The sequence below is a fragment of the Pipistrellus kuhlii genome, unplaced genomic scaffold (assembly GCF_014108245.1).
Source record: "Pipistrellus kuhlii isolate mPipKuh1 unplaced genomic scaffold, mPipKuh1.p scaffold_m20_p_2, whole genome shotgun sequence".
NCBI lineage: Eukaryota > Metazoa > Chordata > Mammalia > Chiroptera > Vespertilionidae > Pipistrellus > Pipistrellus kuhlii.
The window spans coordinates 60,080,391-60,102,572 of NW_023425515.1; the positions used below are offsets into that span (position 1 = coordinate 60,080,391).

The 22,182-nt window shown below is 39.3% G+C and overlaps 1 protein-coding gene across 2 annotated transcripts in view; it reads left to right on the forward strand.

Moving 5' to 3' along the window:
* The window catches only part of CCDC80 (coiled-coil domain containing 80), a 34,883-nt gene extending 14,274 nt beyond the window's left edge, over nucleotides 1-20,609 (forward strand). For both annotated transcript variants that reach the window (XM_036445792.2, XM_045583993.1), the window contains exons 4-8: nucleotides 7,055-7,191; nucleotides 8,736-8,884; nucleotides 16,787-16,890; nucleotides 19,057-19,137; nucleotides 20,097-20,609. In XM_036445792.2, the coding sequence (XP_036301685.1) occupies nucleotides 7,055-7,191; nucleotides 8,736-8,884; nucleotides 16,787-16,890; nucleotides 19,057-19,137; nucleotides 20,097-20,443 (818 nt within the window). In that variant the 3' untranslated portion in view covers nucleotides 20,444-20,609. The remainder of the gene's footprint in view (nucleotides 1-7,054; nucleotides 7,192-8,735; nucleotides 8,885-16,786; nucleotides 16,891-19,056; nucleotides 19,138-20,096) is intronic.
* The last annotated feature ends 1,573 nt before the right edge of the window (nucleotides 20,610-22,182 follow it).

Below are 22,182 nucleotides of genomic sequence, written 5' to 3' on the forward strand. Positions count from 1 at the left end.
ATCAGAATTTTTAAAAGGGGGTGGATTTAGCAGAGGTGCCTTGAAACTAAGTAAATTTTTTTGGTATCTGATGACTCTAATAAGGTTCTTTTGGTTTTTATTAAATTGTTTTAATGATACTTTTTTTTTTAAATTCCAAACTCAGAGGTCATAAAAAGTTATACTCAAATAAGTCTGACACCCATTTCTGGGCCCTTTACTCTGTTATTCCTGCTTCCATAGGTATTTTTATGATTTCTTATTTGTTCATTTAGTATGTCTTTGTGCAAATACAAATGAATATAAATACCTATATGCTCCTTCTTTTAATACAAAATATAGTATAGTAACCCAGTCACTCCTCCTACAATGATTGATGGTAAGCAGGCAAAGGACCATTCACAGATCAACTACAAAGTCACTTGAATTGATCTGTTTCCAGTTAAAAGGAAGTAAATCCCATAGCTGGAGGCCAACGTTATCCAAACTGAAATAACCTACCAGCTCCGCAATTCTGGCAATACTCTTGAGATAAAAGCAATTTAGCATCTGCTGGAGTCTTGCTCTCCAGGTTTATCCAAAGTGCAACAGAGAGACCTTTGGCTCCTACTGACTTCTTGAATAAAATAGTCATATTTTAAATGCCGTATAAGTATGTTTCATTTATGTTATATGTTACCCCAGGACATTATTAAGGTCTGATGGTGAATAGAGCGGCATACTAAATGCCATTTAAGATACTGGAATGTCAAAGAAAAATAGAATTTACTACTCACGGGTTCCAGAGAGGAAGCTGCAGTATTCCTCAGGGCCACGAAGAAACACCAGGTTTTGGGGAAGTAGAAGCAAGAGTGAGGAGAGAGTCCAGGCCATGGTCTTAATTGGGGTTTTCATGGGGAAAAGCAAGGCAGGATAGGGTGAATAGTTTTACGTTGGTTAGTGTGAATGACTTTAGTGGGCTTTGGGCTGTAGAATTGGTCTCTAGCTGCCTAGTACCTGCTTCTGAAATGATTAAGGCAGAGAAATATTGTCTCCTGGGTTCCATGGGCCAAGAAAGGGTTGGGGGCTCCAGACTGGTTAGTTTGCATTTCAAAGACCGGCTCCCTGCTTGGCCCTTTGCTGTCTCTAAGAATTGGTTAGCCCAGAGAGGGACAGTTGCTCCCCAAGCTTTTTAAAGTGTCAAAACAAGAAATAATATACAGAAAAATTATATATATATATATGTGTGTGTGTGTATATATATATATATATATATGATTATTTTAATTTTTAGACCTCATACATGAAAACCAAATTTTTTTTTAAAATGATGTATATAGTATGTTTTCTTAAATTGCACTGGGGCTCAAAAGATAAAGGAAAGTGTAAGGATTTGATGATGGGTTTTGTACACAGACCAGAATTGCTCAATTTCTTTGCTCTATCCCTTATTACCCCCTATTTTTCATGTGATATCTTTTTTTAGGGGATGTTTTCATGATTACCAAATCTGTGTCAAGTGCCTGTGTGTGCCAGGCTACAAGAACGTAGATGATCTATGATCAAGGGCCCATTGTGAGGTGCTCCTATCTAGTAGGGTGATAGGTGTGTAAATATTAGTTACAATGAAAGGTGATAGGCATTGTTACAGAGAATGTAAAAATGTTATGAGTGTGCAGGTGAAGTGAAGACAAGTAACCCAGCTAGTTAGGAGTTCCCATGTGAAGAAGGGTAGGGTGAGCATGCCAGAAAGGGAAGGCATGTTTCTGGACACTGAAAATAGGGAGCTAGCGTATAATGTATGGAAGAAGGGTTAAGAGATAGCTAATAAGTCAGACTGAGTCCAGGATTTAAGTGGCTTGTATGCTATGCCAACTATATGAATTTTATCTCTGCTGCTAGTGTGTGTAACAATCTCCCAGGAAACCTATCAAAATGCAGTTTCCTGGGTCTCCTTACTAGTGATTCTGATCTCAAGGGTCTGGATTCAAGGATTGCAATTTTAATATGAACTCAAGGTGATTGTGATGAATGAAGACAGTAGGTTACACTTTGAAAAGTGCTAGAGGAGATAGGGAACTTCTAAAGCAATGGGAGGAACTAAAGTATCCCAGAGGCATTGATGGCATGGCTTGCACTTAGGGATGGGAGGGTGGAAGGAGGAGAAACCATAGATATTACAGAGAAGAATTAGTCACAGATGAAAACTTCAAACATAATGCCTGGGACAATTGGTGTTTAACAAGTTGTAATTGATGCTGAATTTTTCTGCATGTCATTGCTTTCTATGGTCAGACATAGAAGAGCAAATCCATAAGAAATATGCTATTACCTGAATTTGACCCCGACTTTTAGAGTTGGAATTATTAAAACATGAGAAACCAGACAAATGTCCCACATGCAGGGCCAGTCCTTACCAGGACACAGCAGAGTTCACCCTTCCCCTGCCCCTCCTCAGTACTCTGAAGTCTGGGGCAGGCCATGTGGAATGACCAAATTCCACCAAATGGGCTTGAATCTGTGAATCATTTCAACTGGATCAGAAGCAGATGGACAGTTTATGGGATGCTTCCCGACCAAACATTTGCTTCTAAGCCATGCAACCCTTGACAAGAACTACAGAGCTCTGGCAAAACAAGAAGCTGCCAAAATTATGTTGCTTTCCCAGAGAACCTCTTGCTGACCCAACCCTGATTGAGATGGAATGCAGACCATAGCAGAGAGCAGGCAGCTGGAGACAGGAGCTGGCCTCACATGTACCTTACTCAGAATTCAGCGAGAAGTGGACTCTGTCTTGCCACAGAATTGCCACCACCCTAGTTGGATACAGTGTCAATCAGTGCCTTTATTGCTTTTTGTTGGCAGACTCTCCTGCTCAATTCTAACATTCATTTGGGATGTAGATATTTCTGTAGTCTGGAAGACCAGAATGGTTTATTTCTCATGTTCAGTCAAAACACTTCAGAAAATATTTTAGTTGAAAGGAGAAACCAGACCATGAGATTAGTTTCTTCCCACATCCTAGTTACTAAGTTTGATTTAAATCTTGGTCCCTTCCATCCTAAGTGTGACATATTTTGGTAAAGCAGGAAGAGCACTGGAAAGGAAATGAGGTCATTTTATTTGAGTCCTAACCCTCACTCCGTTATTAACTAGCTTTGAGAATTTGAGCAAGTTGCTCCCTCCCTGGGGTCTGTGACAAGTTGGTTCCCTGAGAAACAGATGGAGACTTTGAGATTTGCATGCAGGAAGTTACTGAGGAATATCCCCAGGAACCACACGAATGAGGGATGAGGGATACTAGATGACAAAGGGAGACTTTGAATTGTAATGAGGTTGGCCCATCAGAGTTGCTCACTTTAAAGTAAAAAGAACAGCTTTATATCTATAGCCCCCTCTCTACCCCCCCCCCACCCACCCACACACTGCATCAACCATTGAATATGGCTATCCTTTAGTATGGGTGTAATTTAGAGCAAGGCAGCTATTTTTTTTTTATGACAAACACTTTTTAAAAGGACTCAGCTATTCACATTCACAGCAGACTTAGTCTGAAAGTAGGATCTGGACTGCACACTACAGCATGCACTACATACTGTTCTTTAGTTTCAACCTCAATAATGTGACTGAGTTGAAAATGTCCATAACAGTTATCTAGTGACACAATAAGGCTATGTAATAAAGACCCACACACCTCAATGGCATACACCATTAGATATTCATTTAGTTACAAGTTTGTAGGGTTTAACTGATATGGGCATGGCTTGGCTAGGCTTGCTCATGTATCTTCAGTCAGCTGCAGGTTGGTTAGGTGGTTCTGCTGATCTTGGCTGGGCTTGCATAAAGGCTAGGTGTCAACTGGGTGCCAGCTGATCTGGAATAGCCCTGGCTAGGATGAGACCAGAGTAACATGACTTGACTTATTCTCTAGTTGTCTGGTGTGGATATGTAATCATAGTAATGGTCTAGGCAAGAGCAATTCCAAATGTGCAAACTCACTTCTAGCTTCTATTTGTGTTACTTGTGCTAACAAAGCAAAACAAAATCAAAAGGCAGGAGAGTTCAACCCATTTCATCATAACAGGGAGCCACAGTTACTGGGCAGAGTGTAGTGGGTACAGGGAGGGGTGGAGAAATGGGGCCATTTTAAAAATCTGCTATAATCTCCAACTCCCTTCTGTCTCAACCGCTCAATGGTTTTTGTGATTTTATCTGTTAGGTAAATGCTAATAGTCTACTTTTTATTCTGATTAGGAACTTGAACTCTGTTGAAGTATACTTATTTCTGAATCCAGCACCCAAAGCAGAATCAGTTCCAGACACTAGAGACAAATATTTTGTTTAATGAACAAAAACAAAAATGAATGTGTGTTGGGAACTAAAAGTAGCAATTCCTAAGTTTGAGATAAAAATCTGGTTTGTAAAATCTTAGAATCAGAAAAGAAATTGTTAAGGGCATTTTGAAAATCAGTCTTTAAATGATCTTTTTCTCATTATTAATTATTTCTAATCACAAAGTAAAATATGTTTCACGTTAAAATATAAATAATTATAGACATGCATATAGTAAACAATGAAAGTTTCTACCCTACCTCTCCCCACTCTCCAGAGGCAACTGTCGGGGCAGAACAATAATTTTTCTTTTATCCTTCTAAGTCCTGATAATCAAAGTAACTAGAGACTGATTAACAGGATAAAATGACCAATCTTATTACTTATGTACATACAAGGGTTCCTTATGAATATAGGATCCAGGGACAAATTGAGTAGGAGTTGTTTGAGACTTCAAAGTGCAGGAAGGCAGTTTACATGTAGATGGTAAAGCAAACTTTTGACAAATAAAATTTTGTTGGGCTAACTTTAACAATGAGACCCAGAAAAGACTTTGATCAAAGAGGCCTAACTAGGTTCCTTCATTTCCATCACACCGAGTTTATATTAAACTACATTTATCTATGATGATATCTCCCTTCCTGAGCAGGCCCTCTGTCTAAATTCTTCAGGGAGAAGGTAAAAGCTTCTCTTCCTGAGTGTCGTTTCTTAAAAATAACCAGCTTAAAATAGTCACTATCCTAAAAAAAGGCATATTCTGGAGTGACAAATTCTGCTTCTCCTCACAACCATTGTTAACAGCTGTATGTCCTGCTGGACCTTTTCCGGTGCATATTCACATGTGGATGTATTATCTTTTGTCTTATTTCCTTTTAATGAAGAATAAAGTCATACTATACATTTTATTCTGCAACTAGGTTTTTTTACTCAACGAGATATAATAAATAAAAAACAATAACACAGATCTAGCAGTTCTTTTTAATTGATTTATGTTTTATCAATGAGAGCAAAATGTGCATCTAAAAATAGTTTGGCCGAAACCGGTTTGACTCTGGATAGAGCATCTGTATGCGGACTGAAAGGTCCCAGGTTTGATTCCGGTCAAGAGCATGTACCTTGGTTGCAGGCACATCCCCAGTAGGAAGTATGCAACAGGCAGCTGATCAATGATTCTCTCTCATCGATGTTTCTAAGTCTCTATCCCTCTTTCTTCCTCTCTGTAAAAAATCAATAAAATATATTTTTAAAAAATAAAAATAGCTTGTATGTATGAGGTATATTATTTTTCATTTTGTGTACAGCGTTTGGTCCTCATGTAGGTTCCTTGCCTTTGGACCACCTCCATGAAGAACCGTTTTGATTTGGGAAGGAAAACAAATTATTTCCTTTCTCATTTTGATCTACTTGGGAGAAATTGAGTTTCTTGTTTATATGCTTTCAACAAAACTAATCAAATAAACAAAAGTGATAGTTAAATTATAATTGTTTCTTTAAAAAAATAAATACAAGAGTGATGGTCAATGGTACTCAAGCTATATAACTTCAGTATCTGCAAAATGGTGGTTGTTTCTACTGCACTACAATTCATTGGGTTAGCAATGTTAATAATAACTGATAGATTCTCTTCACTAATATATCTATTAATCACATATTTGTTAAGTTTAAATTCTTATATTAAAGTACAGGGGATTATTTTGGAGATAAAATGTCTAGTAGAGTTGAAGGAAACACTGTGACTTGTATGAGAGAGAAGGAATAAATAAAGCTGTCCTATCACTTCCAAAATGCTTTCCAGACATAGCAGTTGCCATTTTCATATCTCTTATTAACCCAGTGGCACCTTTAGGAACCATTCTGAGTTATAATAATTTATTTTTAAGACTTAATATTTGAAAACAAATAGATAATGGTTTAAAACTTCCATAAGTTTAGTAACACTGTCTTAAAATTATATTGACTTGAAAATTTTGGATTATGAATAGTTTGACTTATTTCAAGTGCCAGGTGAACTTGATACTAGGCTTGAACATATACTTTTCCTTTGTCTCTATAGCCATGGTCGGCAAACTATGGCTCTTGAGTCACATGTGGTTCTTTGGCCCCTTGAGTGTGGCTCTTCCACAAAATACCATGGCCTGAGTGAATCTATTTTGAAGAAGTGGTGTTAGAAAAAGTTTAAATTTAAAAATTTGGCTCTCAAAAGAAATTTCAATTGTTGTAATGTTGATATTTGGCTCTGTTTATTAATGAGTTTGCTGACCACTGCTTTATAGCAATGACATGGTTCACTGATTTCCAAAGTGATTGTAGAATAAAAGGGAGAAACAGACCCAGATTTTAGACTTAAATAAATAGCTAAAACTAAAATAAATTTTAAAATTAAATAAAACGTAAAAGTACCTTGCCTACTTCCCTGCTGAATTAGGGTGATGACTCATACTGGGTGAGGTGGCAGTCTTCTTGCAGGGATGATTCATCAGTCCCTCATTTTGCTCCTAATGATTTACTTTAACCAAGATGGGCAGAGATGGAGCTTGGTCTTCTTTAGAAGAGCGATTTTCAAAATGAGTTTACTTATTCAGTCATTTCTGTATTTATTTATTCACTTTGTAAATTTTTATTTAAACCAAATGTTAGTTGAATATGTGCAACTAATGTAAGCTGTTCTAATTAACAGCTCTGGAGGCCCAGAGCTTCTACCCATTTGTTTCTTTTGATTTCTATCTTGTCACACCATATTAATTCACATTTCATTTGCTTTAAGATAATGAGAAACCCATGCAAGTGGTGGATGATGAGGATTTGGTAGACCAGCACCTCATCAGTGAGCTGAGGAAAGAGTATGGAATGACCTATGATGACTTCTTCATGGTGCTAACAGATGTGGACCTCAGAGTCAAGGTATGGGTTCCTGATTTAGGTAATGTGGTGCCATTCCTTATAACAGCAACTTTAAAATTTTTTGTCACCAAGTCTATTAGATATGAGTGAACACACATTAATTTATAAATGGGAAAATTTTGAAATGGTCCAAATAGTCCATGTTGGTCTTTAGAATTTGTGTCCAGAAATGTGGTCTCTGAAAAAGACTGGGTTGGATGACCTCTTATGCCCCACTTATTTGACTCAGATTAAATTCTTCTGTAACATCAATGTCTTGCATTCATTAGACAGTTGTTGAATAGCTATGGTGTGCCAGGCCCTGGGGATAAGAGATAAAGAGTATTTGGCCTCTGCCTTCAAGACAACCAGATTTGACATAGGCCTACTTTGGAAGGGCCTACAAGTTTAATTCTTGATCAAATATGGACAAGACAGTAAGGTTTTATACCTACTTTGTTCATATGCTTGGGGACAAAGGTTCTGAAGTATGAAGAATCATTTTTAAAAAATAACAAAAATAGATAACTTTATTGAGTGCTTTCCTTATGCCAGGCACTCAGCTTAACTCTCGATGACCTTTATCTCAGATATCTAAAATAAATAACAAAAGTTACTTTTGTTTCGCAGAGGAATAAACAGAGGTCCAGGTTAGTTAAGTATCACACAAGTTACCTAGTTAGCATTGGACTTCATAGCCATACAGACTTGCTCCAGTGTCCACTGTCTTAGCCATATGTGTGTACAGAAGTATATCATGCTTATGTGAAAATCACCAGGAAAAAGTCTGCCTTGGCTATCCGAATAGCTGATTCAACCTGCAGTATTTTTCTGGATTAATTCTTCTTGTACTTGTGCAGCTGGCTTCCAATCTTAGATAATCCCTAAGGTTTCTGCCAGCTTTAACATCCTCTGGTCAACTTAATTTCCCACTGGGAGCCTATATAGCTTAGGTTGCTGTTGTAAGTCCAGACAAGAATGATCCAGCAAATTTAATTTCATTATCCTTGAATTGTATCCCAATTCTTTTCTGAGAATACTTAAGGAAGCAACCTAATTTTTAGTGATGGTCACTCAATAAAATAATCTCTGGGAATCATAAAGAGTTTTTGCAGATTCCTAATGGCCAAATAACAAGTCCACTTCTGGTAGACAATTACCCTTATTGCTCAGGTGGAACATTCTAACACATTATTCCATCCCTGTGTTAGATAAAGCATTTCTCATTTCCCCGCCAATTGTGTAGTGAACAGGAACCAGTTTAGTCCCAGAGGTAGGGAAGTGAACATAAGATATGTGTGGTGAAGGAGGCATGGACCCTTTCCAATAAAAGGAGTGCAGTTGAGAAGCAATCCTCATAAAAGTTAAGTGGCAGTTGTCTCATGGATTCGGAAGTTCACAGCATCAGCAGAAGTAAAATGACAGGAGAGAGTTTCTAAGCCACTGAGCCCTCTAGGCTCTGATTTTTTTCAGAGCTCCCTCGATTTCTCCTGTGCTCCCTGTTTTCTGAGCAGATGGAAGAAACACTCTTATACATTATATACTTTCTATTCTTTCTTAAACAGCAATATTATGAGGTGCCTATAGCAATGAAGTCTGTGTTTGATCTGATCGATACTTTCCAGTCCCGAATCAAAGACATGGAGAAACAGAAGAAAGAAGGCATTGTTTGCAAGGAAGACAAGAAGCAGTCCCTGGAGAACTTCCTATCCAGGTACATCCCCTTTGGGGTTTCCGAGGAGGAAGGTGGGAATGTGTTGTGGGTAAGCTAATGAAAACGCCCAGGAAGCACAGAGCAGACATATGCAGAGAGCAAACTTTCCTGGCGAAAGATCTGTCTGCTTCCCAGCCCTCTGGCCCCTGGGCTTCATCTTTGTCTTGTCTGAAGTGGCTCTGGTCACAAGGCTGATTGGGGGCAGCTGCAAGCTTGAATGCCAATTTAATGGCTTTGGATACATCTTTTCTGCTCCTTTTTGGGGCACAAAATACAGAATTCTGCCCTGTGAGGGTTACCTTATTCAGTCAGTGAATTTGGAGGACTTTGTATCCAACAATTTTATTTTATTTATGTATTTACTTATTTATTAGGCCCCTTCTAGTTTCAAACAGGATTTGGAACACTGTTTGATTTTCTGCTTCCTTCCAACTCTGCTGAGAAAACAAAAGCCCTACCAGGACCTCAGAAGGAGCAATTCTCTTGACCCAGCTCCCTGGTTCCCCAGGGAGAGTGGTTTATTGCAAATCCTTGTAGAGAAGCTCTTTTCCTTACACACAGAAGAGAATGTAAAATATATATATATCTTCATGTCATTCCTTCCTTTCCTGCATATTGAATAAAAATTCTATAGGGCCTTTGGGGCCCTAGCAGGTACAAAACTGTACTGATTCCACCTAAAACAAGTAGACTCACCCAAACTGAATTGTGTGGCTGTGAAGCTGCTGAAATGGAGCGAGCCTTTGCTTGGCAGCTCGGTGTTAACTGTATCACTCCAGGCAGAACTTCCTTACTTGTATCTATAAAGCACATTCTCCATAAGCGAGTCAGAGAATCAAGAATTCTATGATGTGTAAATGATAATCTGATTTCTTCTAGATTCAGGAAGCATAGGTCTCTTAGGCGATAACCTCATGATGTGTAAGGAGCATAGGACGGACTATCATTCATCTAAGTTTTGGGTCTGCAATTTACTAGCTATTTTGCCCCTATGTTTCTTTTTTTTTTTTAAATATATTTTATTGATTTTGTACAGAGAGGAAGGGAGAGAGATAGAGAGTTAGAAACATCGATGAGAGAGAGTCATTGATCAGCTTCCTCTTGCACACCCCCTACTGGGGATATGCCCTCAACCAAGGTACATGCCCTTGACCGGAATCGAACCCGGGACCCTTCAGTCCCCAAGCCGACGCTCTATCCATTGAGCCAAACCAGTCCCAGCCCCCTATGTTTCTTAATTAAAAATCTCTCAGGGAAAAATGAGAACAAAGATAGTAAGTAGTCCTACACCTCTACCAAGGTTGCTGTGATCACTTGCTGTATGCTCACCTCTGTGTCAAGCACTTCACCTTCTTTTGTGGGTTTAGTCTTCACAACGATCCAGTGATACAAATACTATAACTATTGTCATGTAGCAGATTAAACATCATGAGATTAAGTAACTTTCATCACTCAGCTAGTGTCAGCACTAGGACTCTGTGGCCCCAGCATAACCTGGCTACCAAAGTCCACATTCTTATCTACTACTCCTTTTGAAAATACAAAATGAATGATTTTTTGTCTTGAACCCAGAGGCCCAGAGTTTGAAGTGAAAGAAGATCATCCTAAAACCACAGAATTTCAGAGCTAAAATGAATCTGAGGTTCTTCACCCAAGTTTTCGGTGCAATGCAAGTACCTAGAATGGAGATGGCAAGTGCATGTCTCCACAGGACCTCTCAGTTCAGCTTTCATGCCACTCTTGGCTGAGAAAGGGTGCTAGGACACCACAGGCAAATGGCTTCTTGTTCAGTCCTGGAGCCACTGAAACATCAACTTTTGATCCCAGGTCATCCCTGTAGATGGCAATGACTTAGAAGAAGAAGAAGAAGAAGAGCGTATGGTTGTTTGCAGGGAGATTTTTAAAAAGTATATTTTCCTTTTCTTTACATTTCCCCCTTCCTTTCTTCCTTGCAGAAAAGATTCTTTAAAAGTTTGCTTTTGATTTTAGTTTTTACTTAAACACTTAAGTTTGACTTTTAAGTCTTAAAATCTATATGTATATAAGCCTAATATGCAAATTGTCTCCTCGGGTGTTTGACCAGGAGACCGGGAGTTTGATCATTCACTATAATGTGTTCTCACCACCAGGGGGTAGCGTGGAATGAAGGAAGGCCCTGCCAGCAGCCAAAAGGCCCCAATTGGCCCTGATTGCTGGCCAGGCCTAGGACACTACCTGTTCATGAATTTTGTGCACTGGGCCTCTAGTTCTATTTATAACTTAGGAAACTTTACCTATAGTTTTAAAAGGCTTTGATAATGTTTGCTCTTGCTAAAAACTCAGCTATTGAACAACATTATTTCAGACAATTTCACAGTTAATATATTTATTTTAATTGCTTGAAATAAACAAAGAATTTCTGAGAATTTAAATGACCCATAAGTTTAGTAATTTAATCTTGCAAACACAGTGAATCTAAAGTTCTCTTATATGGTCCAATAACTGTGTACACGTAGTGAGATTTCCACTTAAAACCAGACATTTACACTTACTACTCAATTACACATTCTACTTTTGAATTTTAAGGAAGTCATTTTATTAAGTCAAAGTATCTTAAGTTTCACAAGAACATATATTATATAAAGAAAACTAGTATCTTCTTATAGAGATATACATTATTATGATGACTTTGATTCTTTGAAAACATTCTCTTTTTAAATCTAAATCAGGACAAAAAGATGCATACTTTCTGAACCATCCCAGTAAACTCAGGTTGCCCAACCTCTAAAACAGTTACCACTGATGTTATTTATAACCAAGGATTTGAGCCAGCTGTGAAACTCTCAGCTGCAGATATCATGAGGTCTTCTTCTTACAATCCCAAGGCAGAATGTCTTTTTATAATCACTACGTGATTATAAAACCTGAAAAGGAAATCTGACATTAGCTCAATTTTTTTCACTCACAATCTTGCAAAGCTTATTCACATTGGGCACTGATTTGAATTAGTCTGATCTTTTTGATTCTTAAGATGTGTACACACATTTTGCATCTAAAGTCTTTTGAACTGAATGGAGCCCTATAATATGTAATTATTAGAGGCCCAGTGCACAAAATTTGTGCATGGGCGGGGGGGAGGGTCCCCTCAGCCCAGCCTGCACCTTCTCTAATCCAGGACCCTTTGGGGGGATGCCCATCCCTCTCACAATCCTGGACCACTGGCTCCTAATTGCTCACCTGCCTGCCTGCCTGGTTGTCCTGAACTGCCCCCCCCCCAGCCTGATCACCTCCAACTAACCCCCACCAGCCTAGTCACCCCTCACGGCCCCCCTGCCACCCTAATTGTCCCCAACTGCCTGCCCCTGCCAGCCTTGTTGGTGCCAACTGCACCCCCACACACACACCAACCTGATAGCCCTTAACTTACCCCCCTGCTGGCCTGGTCACCTCTTATTGTCCCCTGCTGCTGGCCTGATTGCCCCCAACTGACACCCTGCTGGCCTCGTTGCCCTTCACAGCCCCCGCTGGCCTTCTTGCCCCACACAGCCTGTTTGTTCAGTTATTTGGTCGTCCCTCACTAACCCCTATGCCAGCCTGGTCTTTAGGCAGCCATCTTGTGGGGCATGAGGGTTAATTTGCACATTACCTCTTTATTTATAGGGTATTTTTAATACTATTTTAGAAACGTATATTTCTTATGGATATTCAGAATGGTATATGATCATGATTTGGATATTCTATGGGTATACATGACTGTGGTCACAACTTAGAAATCACTGTGCTGATCATTATCATTGGTCTTAAAAATTAAAGTTCAATAGTATATTACTTAAAAGCATGAGAAGACAGACCAGAGTTTAATTTCTGCTTTCTCCACTTATTAGTTGTGTGATCTTGGACTGATTATTTAACTTCTTGTATTTTAGTTTTCTCACTTAAAAATGGGGGTAATAAGTGTATCTATTCTTAAGATTGTTAGAAAAGGTAAATTCAATACTAAAGGTAATGATTGCCCAGAATCTAGCACAAAGTGAACTATCAATAAATGCAAGTTATTAGTAGTATTAGGGCCAGTTAGATAGCTCCTAGTTAGAGAATTTTGTCATCAAGAGAGAGGTGAAGAGAGGTGAGAAAAGAAGATTTAGCAAATACCTCAGGATTAAAACCCAGGCAAAGAGAACTGAAAAAAAAAATTTTTTTAACTAAAAGTTACATAAATAAATCAATATCCAAATGGGAATTTTCCTTCAGATTTGCTGAGTTGTTGGTGGGTCTATAAAGCCTGGTTTCAGCTGACCAGACTCTAAGCCAGTCTAACCTTTAGCGACACTCATTTGGTTCAGTCTATAATTACCTTTCTCTGACACAGAAGCCCCAAAGAGTGGGTGAATGCACACTAATTTTGGTTAAGAGAAGCAAACACATCCATAGCTCATATAATTTTTATTTACTGAGAAGCTAAAGTGACAGAAAAACAAGTTGTCCAGAATAAGAATCTGGATCACACACAGTCTCTTGTTACATCCTATGGGTGTTATTTCCTTCAGTGTCGAGAGCTAGGGGCTTTTATCTTCCTGTGAAGGGCTGTGGGAGAAGAAAAACCAGCCCTTAGGGGAAATGACCTTCTCTTGGTGTGTCTGGGGCACGGAGTCTCAGACCCCATCCCTCTGCAATCAGGACAGCCGGCAGCAGTGCACACAGGTAAACAAGTCAAAATATACCTCACCCAAAATAGCTTCCTGCAGGATACCTTAGGCCCTGTGTGAGGCCAGGGAGGCTGCCCTGGTGTGGATGCTGCCTGGGGGGCCAGCGCTGACCTGGCGTGTCTCTTAAGGAAGCAGGGAAAGTGCAGGAGACCATGTTTGTGATCCGACAGCAGTCACTGGTCCCTTTCCCAGGAAACGTCGAACCGTCTCAGATGCTCCTCTCCGCTCCTCCATGCCAAACACATTCATCTCCCTATCCTCAGTGGAGATTTTAGAGTTTTTCTTTCCCTTTGAAGAAAAACAAGCAGAGGAAGCGAATGCAATGTCACAGCAAGCAATTCTTGGCGAGTCTTGCTCCAGGCATCTATTCAGAGGTTGTGTTTCATCAGACTATCATTTTCTCTCATTCACCCAAACCACTATTCCCCCAAGAGGCCATTTTCTTTGGGTTGAAAATTCTCATGTTCACTCTGAGGCTAGAAGGGGCACAGGGAGAGAAGCGATGAATAAAATAAGCTGGCTTCCAGCTCAGGGAGTACACTCACAGCCCACAGTTGCCTGCACTGGAGGCAGAAAGCAAAACCCCTTCTCCGGTGAAGGCGGAATTTGAGACAATACCATACTGCTGCCCCTTGGCTGCACATGCTCTGCTCACGCTCTCTCCCGCTTACCCTCTCAGGGACCCTGGCAGCACCAGCCAAGCAGCAGGATCACTGAGGGTGATAGATGAGGGATACCAAGGCCTGGGAGCCAGAGAAATCTGTATTTTGCTACCACCTTTTAGATTTTCTAGGTAGGCAAGTTACTTCACTTCTCTAAGCTTCATCTTGTCACCTGTAAAATGGGGACGATACGTTGTGTGCTCACTGAGTCTAATGAGGAACACATATGCTGTAGATGCAAGTGAGCTGTAAAATGATACAAACACAAGGGTTAGATCAGTTATCTTATGGGCAGTGTGATAGACAATGTCCAAGACCTGTTAATGGACACACTTCGACATCTAGGAGCCAGCAGGTGAAGACACTGTCTATACCCATGTCATTACATGGGTAACTTACATTCCTGAGCTCTGTTTCATTCTTTTTTTTTTTAATATATTTTATTGATATTTTACAGAGAGGAAGGGAGAGAGATAGAGAGCTAGAAACGTCGATGAGAGAGAAATATCAACCAGCTGCCTCTTGCAAACCCCCAACCGGGGATGTGCCCACAACCAAGGTACATGCCCTTGACTGGAATCGAATCCGGGAACTTTCAGTCCGCAGACCAACGCTCTACCACTGAGCCAAACCGGTTTCGGCTGTTAAATTCTTATAACACCTCTTTGAAGTAGATGCTATTTTTTATTCTAGAGATATTAAAAATTGAGACTTAGATGAGTTGAGAGATGTGCTTCAGGGACCACAAAAGTAGCAGTGACAATTCTTTCCTGCCTACAAGACAAACACCTTTTCCACAATCTATTGTATTGGAGCTATAATAGCAGAAACAAGTTTACTATCCTATATAATAAGGAAATATGCAGATTGACCCTAAAGGCAGAACAACCAGGAATAACTGGCATTATAACACGCACTGACCACCAAGAGGCAGATGCTCAACATAGGAGCTGCCCCCTGGTGGTCAGTGTGTTTCCACAGGGGGAGCACTGCTCAGTCAGAAGTTGGCTCATGGCTGGCCAGTGCAGCAGAGGTGGTGGGAGCCTCTCCAGTCTCTGTGGCAGCGCTAAGCATGTCCGACTAATGGCTAAAGCCCGCTCCCCATGGTGAGCGGGCCTAAGCAGTTAGTTGGACATCCCCTGAGGGCTCCCGGGGGATGTCAACTGATGGCTTAGGCCTATTCCCTGGGGGGTGGGGTCTAAACTGGCAGTCAGACATCCCAGCTTAGACCCCACCCCCCAGGGAATAAATAGGCCTAAGCCATCAGTTGACATCCCCTAAGGCACATGTGTCAAACACAAGGCCCGCGGGCCAAATCCGTCCCGCCAGGCCTTCCAATGTGGCCCGCACCGCGCTGTCATCACTGCACTCCGCTGCGTTTCCATCACAATGACAGTTTATGACTGTTCAGTAAACCATTCGGCCCGCGATTTAGGCTGGATTTTAGATTTTGGCCCCTTCTCTGATTGAGTTCGACACCCCTACCCTAAGGAGCCCTGGACTGCGAAAGGGCGCAGGCTGGTCTGAGGGGGACCACCTCCCCCTTCCCCTCCCCCCGCCCCTAGTGCACTAATTTTCATTCACTGGGCCTCTAGTATATATTCTAAATTCATATGGCTATAGGTTTAGTCCTATTTTAGTGCATAGGAGTAATTTATAAGTGTTAGTTCTTACTAATGGTACATTTTAGAACTTGTACTTACCTCTGGAGAAACCATTAGCTACTGAGGAAGGTGAATAGAGCTTTGTTTTGCCAGGAATCCTCCTTGACCCTTTGAACCACTTTCCCATTTCCTTCTTCCTGTCACCTACTTAAAATTCAGTTCTCTTTTCCTATTCTACTTTCTGTACATGTTATTTCTTACCCCCCTTCAAGCCCTAGGGAACTCTATTTGAACTTGAATTTTCCTCAGTTCTTTTCTGATTTTTTTCTAAAACATATTTCTTCTTGAAAGTATTACAGATGTTCCAATTTTTCCCCATTGCCCCCCTCTACCCAGTTCCTGCCCCACCCCAATCCTTTATTACCCTGTTCTCTGTGTCCATAGGCAATGTATATATGCAGTGTAAGTTCTTTGATTAATCTCTTCCTGATCCCCTTCCCTGCTTCCCTCTAAGATTTGTCAGTCTGTTCCATGTTCCCATGCCACTGTTCTATTATTTTGTAAGTTTATTTTGTTCATTAGATTCCACAAATAAGTGAGATAAGATTTCTTATTTCTCTCGCTACAATAGGACATACAATTTTGGTCAGTCCCTGTTGCATCTGAGAGCTGTGTCTCTTCCTAAGTGACCTCATCAGGCATGGTGGCCAAACTCATGCCTGACATACCATGCAAATGCCACAGTAGGCAGACTGTGAAGTTACAACAGAAAAAGTTCAAGAAGTGTGCAAATGCAGTCACATGGTTTTGAGGAGCTGTGAGACATTTCTGAGAATCAGTGCTTTTTGTTCTGGGCATAGGAAAATACCAACAGCCAATATTACCCTGCTTCCTTACACTATTGCCTCTATTGTTAGAAGCAGTCATTGTGGCCTTCTGCTTCTTTTCCAGATTCCGATGGAGGAGGCGGTTGCTGGTGATCTCTGCTCCTAATGATGAAGACTGGGCCTATTCACAGCAGCTCTCGGCCCTCAGTGGTCAGGCATGCAATTTTGGTGAGTGGGAAGCCTCGTCATCTCTGCCTTCCCACACCACTCTCTTGCTGCTCAACTCTAAAATGAAACATAGAAGCTTAGCTCATTCAAATGTTCCCCAGTCCAGACTGTAGATTCCCAGACACTTACTCAGTTATATTGAGTATAAAGTTGCTTTTAGACTGGAGCCTTAGTCAACTGGGATCTATTTTCTTTTCTCTCAATATTCTCCCCTCTCAAATTCTTCATGAAAATACCTGTCAGTGATCTGTATTATGTCATGTGTATGTCTCAAGACCATATCTATCATTGTTTACCTAAGTTATGATACTCATCATTTACTTAGGTAATTCTGGACACTTCACAAATTAAATGTCTTTTGTACAACAGGAATGGTGTTGGAAATGAATGTATTAATTGAAGCACATTATGCTAATTTGCCATTCCTTTAAAAGGGCACCAAGAGATCTATTAAACAGAACCTTATTTTTAAGACAAGCAGGTAATAGAGAACTTTTTTTTTTGTAGTGAATTGCCCAGTGTTTTGAAAATAAATGAGTGTGTGTGTGTGTGTGTGTGTGTTCTTACCAAACATTATTATTCTAGTGATCTGGTACAGCTAATATCATTTTGAATGTAGGTTTTTAAAAAGGAAAATGCACAGTACATAGAATCATGGAGAAAATGACAATTCCAAAAGTGGAACTCCCAACTGAAGTCTCATTTAAGATACATCTCTGCAGAGAAAGAAGTTTTGAGAGTCCCGAGTGTGGAGAAGTAGCAGGGACCACTGTTCTTAAAAAAAGTTATTATTGGAATCAACATTATTTTTATACTTCTGCTAGGAAAGGAAATAATTTGTTATACAACTGTACTTGATTTATCAAAGGGGGAGGTGAGTTTTATAAAGCACCAACAGAGCCTGGATCCTTGCTATGTACCAGAAACGGTAGATTATAAAATACATTTCCGTTTTTATTTATGCTCCTTTTATTACAGTTAAAATTCAAGACTTTATATCAACATATATAAGATTTGATTGTGACACTATTCTTAAGCATATTTTAAATTATTTATAGCTACCAATGGTGCTAGTAAGCAGAAGTTCTTAGAGTAGTTAGTGACCCTTCACCATAAAAATATAAATAAAATCGTGACTTGTTAATTTTCTAAAGATGTCTTTGCTGCACATTATTGTAGGCAAACTCTTGTTTACAATATACAGGAAATGTGAACAACTCATGAATAAATTCATGATCTTTCCTTTTGGGAAACACAAGTCAACAACATATACAACAGAATGTTTTACTTCTCTGAAAAGAGTAAAGACCACAAAAACTTTTTTAAAATAATATTTTTGCTTTAAGCTCTTCCTTAAAAGAGACTTCCCAAAGCTGCTTTCAATTTTCTCCTCTGGACCAACAGTATTCATATTATTAGTCCCAAATTATTATGCTGACTAGGCTGGAACCTTGTGTAAGCCATGAGATCTTGAGAGAATGAATTGTCAGCCTCTTTGCCCTCCTGTTTCTTTCTTCGAACCCCTCCATGTGTGCTTCATCTTCAAAAGAATTCCAGTGAGCTGCCAAGGCATGACCTCTCCTTCCTGAAACTTTAGCTGAGGGTGGGGAGCAAACTGTGCTTACCTAAGTGTGACCTACCCTTTGAATCCTCAAAATAAGTGATAAGAACCTGCCTTTTAAACTACAAATTTTATTCGGGGAAACCAGAATTATTTCTTTAACAATCACAATGAATAAGGTCTCCAAGTCTTTTTTTCTGAAAGCAATCTATGTAATTTTATGTGACTTTTTTTTCAGAACACTGATCAGTTTAGATCATCTTAGATATTTTAATGTTCCAATGACTTTATTTTCCTTTTGTCATTTAATAAAGTCAGAATCACAGTTTTAGAGCAAATTCTTCTATTTTAATATACAAAAACAACACACCTTCAAAGCAAACAACATCTGATGCTGTTAATCCCCAAAATCTACAATTGTAGAAATATTTAAGTATTATATTTTCTTGTGGAGTAACTTAAAAATCGATTATTCTACCTAATTAGGTTATGTTCTATATTCTTTTTAAACATAGAGATTTTAATGGTTAGACATTGGTGTTTGGAATTAAAAGATGACTTAGAGTCCTTTCCTCTAATTCTATGGCTTTTTTTTCCCCTCTCAGGTCTGCGCCACATAACCATTCTGAAGCTTTTAGGCATTGGAGAAGAAATTGGGGGAGTCTTAGAACTATTCCCGATTAATGGTATAGTGTTGTTATTTTATAATAATTAAATTATATTGAATTTATTCTAACAGTGGGTATAACTCTAAGGTATACCCCATCTCCTTTGCACATAGGATGTGTGTGTGTATGTGTTGTGTGTGCGCGCCCATGCCCACACAGTATGTATGTAGAGGAATGGGAAGTGGAGTGAAAAAACTAACATTGTTTTCAATGTAAAATTACTCATAAATTATAGTAAAAATATTTACTTTATTAACTAGTAATATTTGACTGTTTACAAAGCATTTTCATCTATGTTATTTCATTTAATTCTCACGACGGTACTGTGAGGCCCATAGGTTATTGATTCCCTTTCAACAGAGGGAGATATACTGGTATACTAAAAGGCTCCAAAAAGCTGGAAGAAAGTGACTAGTGACTAAAGATTTCAGAAAGCATATCAAGTCCTTCCTTCCAAGATCAGGCTCTATACATGAGAAAATGTATATGAAATCCAGGCACAACGCTGGACAGTGTCAATACTCACAGTAATTCAAATACATTTACCCAGTGCTTATGTGATTCGTGTTCTTCACCTTTGACAATAAAATAAACTTTTAAAAAATACAGACAACAGCATCAAAAGAAAAACTGTAATTGCAAAGAACTAACTAAGCTAATTGGAAATAAACTTAGAAATGCAAACAATATAATCTTTGTTAATGATAAGTCTTAAATAAATTGATCTTGCAAGGATTAAATTAAGGGACTGGTTTTATATATTTAATATTCCTATAAAGAGGACATCATATGCACAGCAGGGACATTTCATTTGTAGTAGAAAAAAACCAGCAAACTTCTTTAATTGGATCTTGAGCTAAAGAGAATAGATCATGGGTCCTTTCTTCATTCTCACTGTGATTTCTTCTCACTTTTTTTTTTTTTTTTCCCTGAGTGCTCTCTTTAATCCACTAACAATTTTTCTAATTCTATTCTAGGGAGCTCTGTTGTTGAACGAGAAGATGTACCAGCCCACTTGGTGAAAGACATACGTAACTATTTTCAAGTGAGCCCTGAGTACTTCTCCATGCTTCTAGTTGGAAAAGATGGAAATGTAAAATCCTGGTATCCTTCCCCAATGTGGTCCATGGTGATCGTGTACGATTTAATTGATTCGATGCAACTCCGGAGACAGGAAATGGCCATTCAGCAGTCACTGGGGATGCGCTGCCCGGAAGATGAGTATGCAGGCTATGGTTACCATAGTTACCACCAAGGATACCAGGATGGTTACCAGGACGACTATCGTCACCATGAGAGCTACCACCATGGATACCCTTATTGAACAGAAATATGTAACCTTAGCCCAAGTCAGTTTTCCTTCATCTGTTAAAGCCACATGTGGCCAGATACGTAAAGGAGTTCTGCCTACATTCCACACTGCCCACTACATTCCCTTCCTTTTTCTTTCTGTGTTCTTCCACGATTAAATAATAGCAAACCGTGGCCTACTCATGAGTTGTTATTGAAGCCTTAAGTCATAAAGGCATTTGAAATAAGTATTTGTTTTTCTAACTGGAGGGGAGCTGGTGCTGAAAAATGGTTTCTGAAAATGGATATTTTACTTCTCTTACATGATGAACATGATTTGGAGTACAAAATTCTATAGAATAAGTAATTATGTCTGTCTTCTATTTTTTTTAGTGTCCATTGGTAAGTGCAAACTATGTATGATCAAGGACATTAAAGATCACAGCACATATTTTTAGGACACATCTGAACAACTGGGGCAGACAGAAGAGATAGTTTCTTAACCTTTTTTGAAATGTCTGTCAAGAAATGATTAAGATGGCTCTGCTTTCTTCATGGTGTTATTTTCTTTCATGAAGCTTGATACCACAGGAGTCCATTGATACTGGTTACCAAACCAGAGAAAGCACCTAACCTAGTCTTTCTATTATAGCCACCTCCTGCTCTGTTGATCTTACCTTGAGTTTGAGATGGGGCAGGGAAGAGGAATCCCTAAGTCAGCAGCAGACTCTGAACCAGCTGCTAAAGGTGATACCTACAGAGTTCTAGCAGGTACTGTAGATTTCCTGGCATGGAACACCTTGACCTCTCACTGTTGACCCCTGTTCTTATTTGCTAATGAGCCCTTTACTGCACAGGACCTTGTAAAATAAAATTACAAAGAAGGGGATTCTATTCATGAGTTCTTTTATGCTGTCAAAGGCAAATGGTACTATATCACAGTGGATAAAATTGAAGCTGGGAAACAAAATATAATTCTTTTTTTTTTTTAAATAATTTTTTTTTTTTACATATGACAAATAAATTAAATACTTTCCTTCCCCCCTTCCTTCCTTCTTTCCTACTTCTCTTTTTTCAACAAACAACTGCCAAGTACTATTAGCAACTAATATCGATGAAATGGCCTTGAGGCAGTCAGTCAGAATCTCAGGCTGACAGTGCCAGCCTCTATCAATAAAGGGATGCTTATTTTTCCCCCACTGCTAATAATAACTAATTCTCCAAATAATGTTTGGTTGGTTATTAAATCTAATGAGCAATGAGCGAAGATATTGATAACTACCTTCCGAGGCACATGTGAATGTTCCCTATTAACTCACCTGTGCCTATTTGTACAAATCTGTCTTCACAACATCTGAACTTTATTACAATTTCAGTAAAAGTGGAAATTGTGACTACATGAGTTTGAGAAAATCTCTTGTTTTGTCTCTCATTCTCCATGAAGATCATTCTTACCCATTATAGAGGCAACTGAGATCTGGAAAGGTCAAGTGATGTTAGGACACAGTTGTCTTATTCTTTAAATTCTGGTCCCACCACATCCCTCTTGCATGGTAGAGAGCTTTTCTTCCTCACTCCTTCCAGAACAGCCTATACCAGCTGCTAGAGACAAGCAAGGGAAAGAGCCAGATTGATGTATGTTATTCTAAATTTATGCCAAGGTGAAGCACAGCTTAAAATTGCCAATAAAAATGAATTTCTTTAGCATTGCTTCTGAAATAATGTAGGGGCAATGCTTAAACAAGGGGCCCAAATAGTCTCAGTTTTAGGAAA